We start from the raw sequence: 2155 nt of genomic DNA on the forward strand, positions 1-2155 counted from the left end.
GCTTTCTTGGGCATGCAGGTTTTTACCGGAGATTCATCAAAGACTTTTCAAAGATTGCACACCCATTGTGCAAACTGCTGGAGAAAGATTGTAAATTTAGTTTTGATGAATCCAGTCTTGAAGCATTCGGTGAGCTAAAAGAAAAGTTAGTCTCTGCGCCTATCATTATTTCTCTTAATTGGAACAGTCCATTTGAGGTAATGTGCGATGCTAGTGGGATGGCTCTTGGTGTAGTATTGGGACAGAGAAAAAACAAAATCCTTCACCCCATTTACTTTGCTAGTAAAGCCCTTAATGAAGCTCAGAAGACCTACACAGTGACTCAGCAAGAACTCCTTGCAGTAGTCTTTGCTTTTGAGAAATTTCGCTCCTATTTGCTAGGTACTAGAGTTATAGTGCATACTGACCACTCAGCATTGAGATATTTGATGGCGAAGAAAGATGTGAAACCTAGGCTGATTCGCTGGGTATTACTTCTAAAAGAATTTGACTTTGAAGTGCTGGATAGAAAAGGAACTGAAAATCAAGTTGTTGATCACTTGTCTCGTCTAGAGGATGAAGCTATGAGAGAGTTAGGAGATAAGACTGACATTTATGATACTTTCCCCGATGAACATGTATTGGCTGCTTCACAAGACTTGATTACATGGTTCACAAATTTTGCGAACTATCTGGCTAGTGATATTGTTCCATCAGACTTGTCCTTTCATCAAAGGAAAAAGTTCACGTACGATGTGAAGAAGTTCTTTTGGGATGATCTATACTTGTATAGGAGTTGTGCCGACGGGCTTATTTGGCGTTGTGTGCCAGAATATGAAATGTTGAGTGTGTTGGAGGCATGTCATTCCTCACCCGTTGGTAGACATCACAGTGGTATCCGAACCGCGCATAAGATATTACAATGTGGTTACTATTGGCCAACTCTTCATCAATATGCTCATGGGTTTGCTAAAGCATGTGACAGATGTCAACGAGATGGTGGTATTTCAAGAAAACAAGAACTCCCTCTAAACCCCATTCTTGTGATTGAGTTACTTGATGTTTGGGTTATTGACTTTATGGGACCTTTTGTGAGTTCTCATATCATGAAGTACATTCTAGTAGCAGTCGATTATGTATCTAAATGGGTCGAAGTCATAGCTCTCGCAAACAATGAAGGGAAGAGTGTCACTACATTCTTGAAAAAGAATATATTCTCTCGTTTTGGCACCCCAAGGGCCATTATTAGAGATGTGGGCTCCTACTTCTGCAACACATTGTTCAAGGGGTTATTAGAGAAATATGGGGTTCGCCATAATGTGGCCACTCCTTACCACCCTCAAACTAGTGGGCAAGTTTAAGTTTCTAATCGGGAAATAAAATAGATATTGTCAAAAACAGTGAATGCTAGTAGAACGGATTGGTCAAGGAGGCTTGATGGTGCTCTTTGGGCCTACCGGACAGCATATAAGACTCCCATAGGTATGTCTCCATACAAACTTGTATATGGTAAGGCTTGTCATCTTCCGGTTAAGTTAGAGCATAAAGCCATGTGGGCTATGAAGAAGTTAAAAATGGATTGGAGCGAAGCTGCAGAGCAACGGCTTAATGGGTTGAATGAACTCGATGAATTTCTCCTAAAAGCCTATGAAATCTCAGCACTATACAAAGAAAAGATGAAGAAGTACCATGACAACAAAATTGAAAAGTGGGAGTTTATGGTCGGGGATTTGGTGCTTTTATTCAATTCCAGGTTGCGCTTGTTTCCGGGCAAGCTCAAGTCCAAATGGAATGGTCCTTACTTGGTAACCCAACTATTCCCTCAAGGAGCAGTTGAGTTGGAAACTAAGGAGGGTATGCGGTTCAAGGTGAATGGACAACGCATAAAAATCTATTTCAGGCATGCTGAATCAGCAAATGAAGTGATAGAGGTATACCATCTTGATGAAGTCTGAGTAATCAAGGGTCCCCAGTCGTGCCGCGACATTAAATCAGGCGCTTGTTGGGAGGCAATCCAATACTTATCATTTTTTTTAGTAATGCTAGCATTTTTCTACTAATGAATTTTAAATTTGTAGGTACATCACCAAGAAATTCTGCAGAAAATTACTCTACAGCAGTCACTGACGGACACATCGACGGATCGTTGCGCCTGCTATGGACCGTCCTATTCATC

The 2155-nt window shown here is 41.0% G+C and overlaps 1 protein-coding gene across 1 annotated transcript; it reads left to right on the top strand.

Annotated features, from left to right (window-relative positions):
* The first annotated feature begins 1553 nt into the window (after positions 1-1553).
* Positions 1554-1934, top strand: LOC138348808 (uncharacterized). The gene has a single exon (XM_069298389.1). The coding sequence runs from the start codon at positions 1554-1556 to the stop codon at positions 1932-1934; it is 381 nt and encodes a 126-aa protein (XP_069154490.1).
* The last annotated feature ends 221 nt before the right edge of the window (positions 1935-2155 follow it).

This window comes from Solanum lycopersicum, chromosome 5 (genome assembly GCF_036512215.1).
Source record: "Solanum lycopersicum chromosome 5, SLM_r2.1".
Lineage (NCBI taxonomy): Eukaryota > Viridiplantae > Streptophyta > Magnoliopsida > Solanales > Solanaceae > Solanum > Solanum lycopersicum.

Coding starts and splice junctions, on each gene's coding strand:
- LOC138348808 (XM_069298389.1), top strand. CDS start 1,554: ATGGATTGGAGCGAAGCTGCAGAGCAACGGCTTAATGGGTTGAATGAA.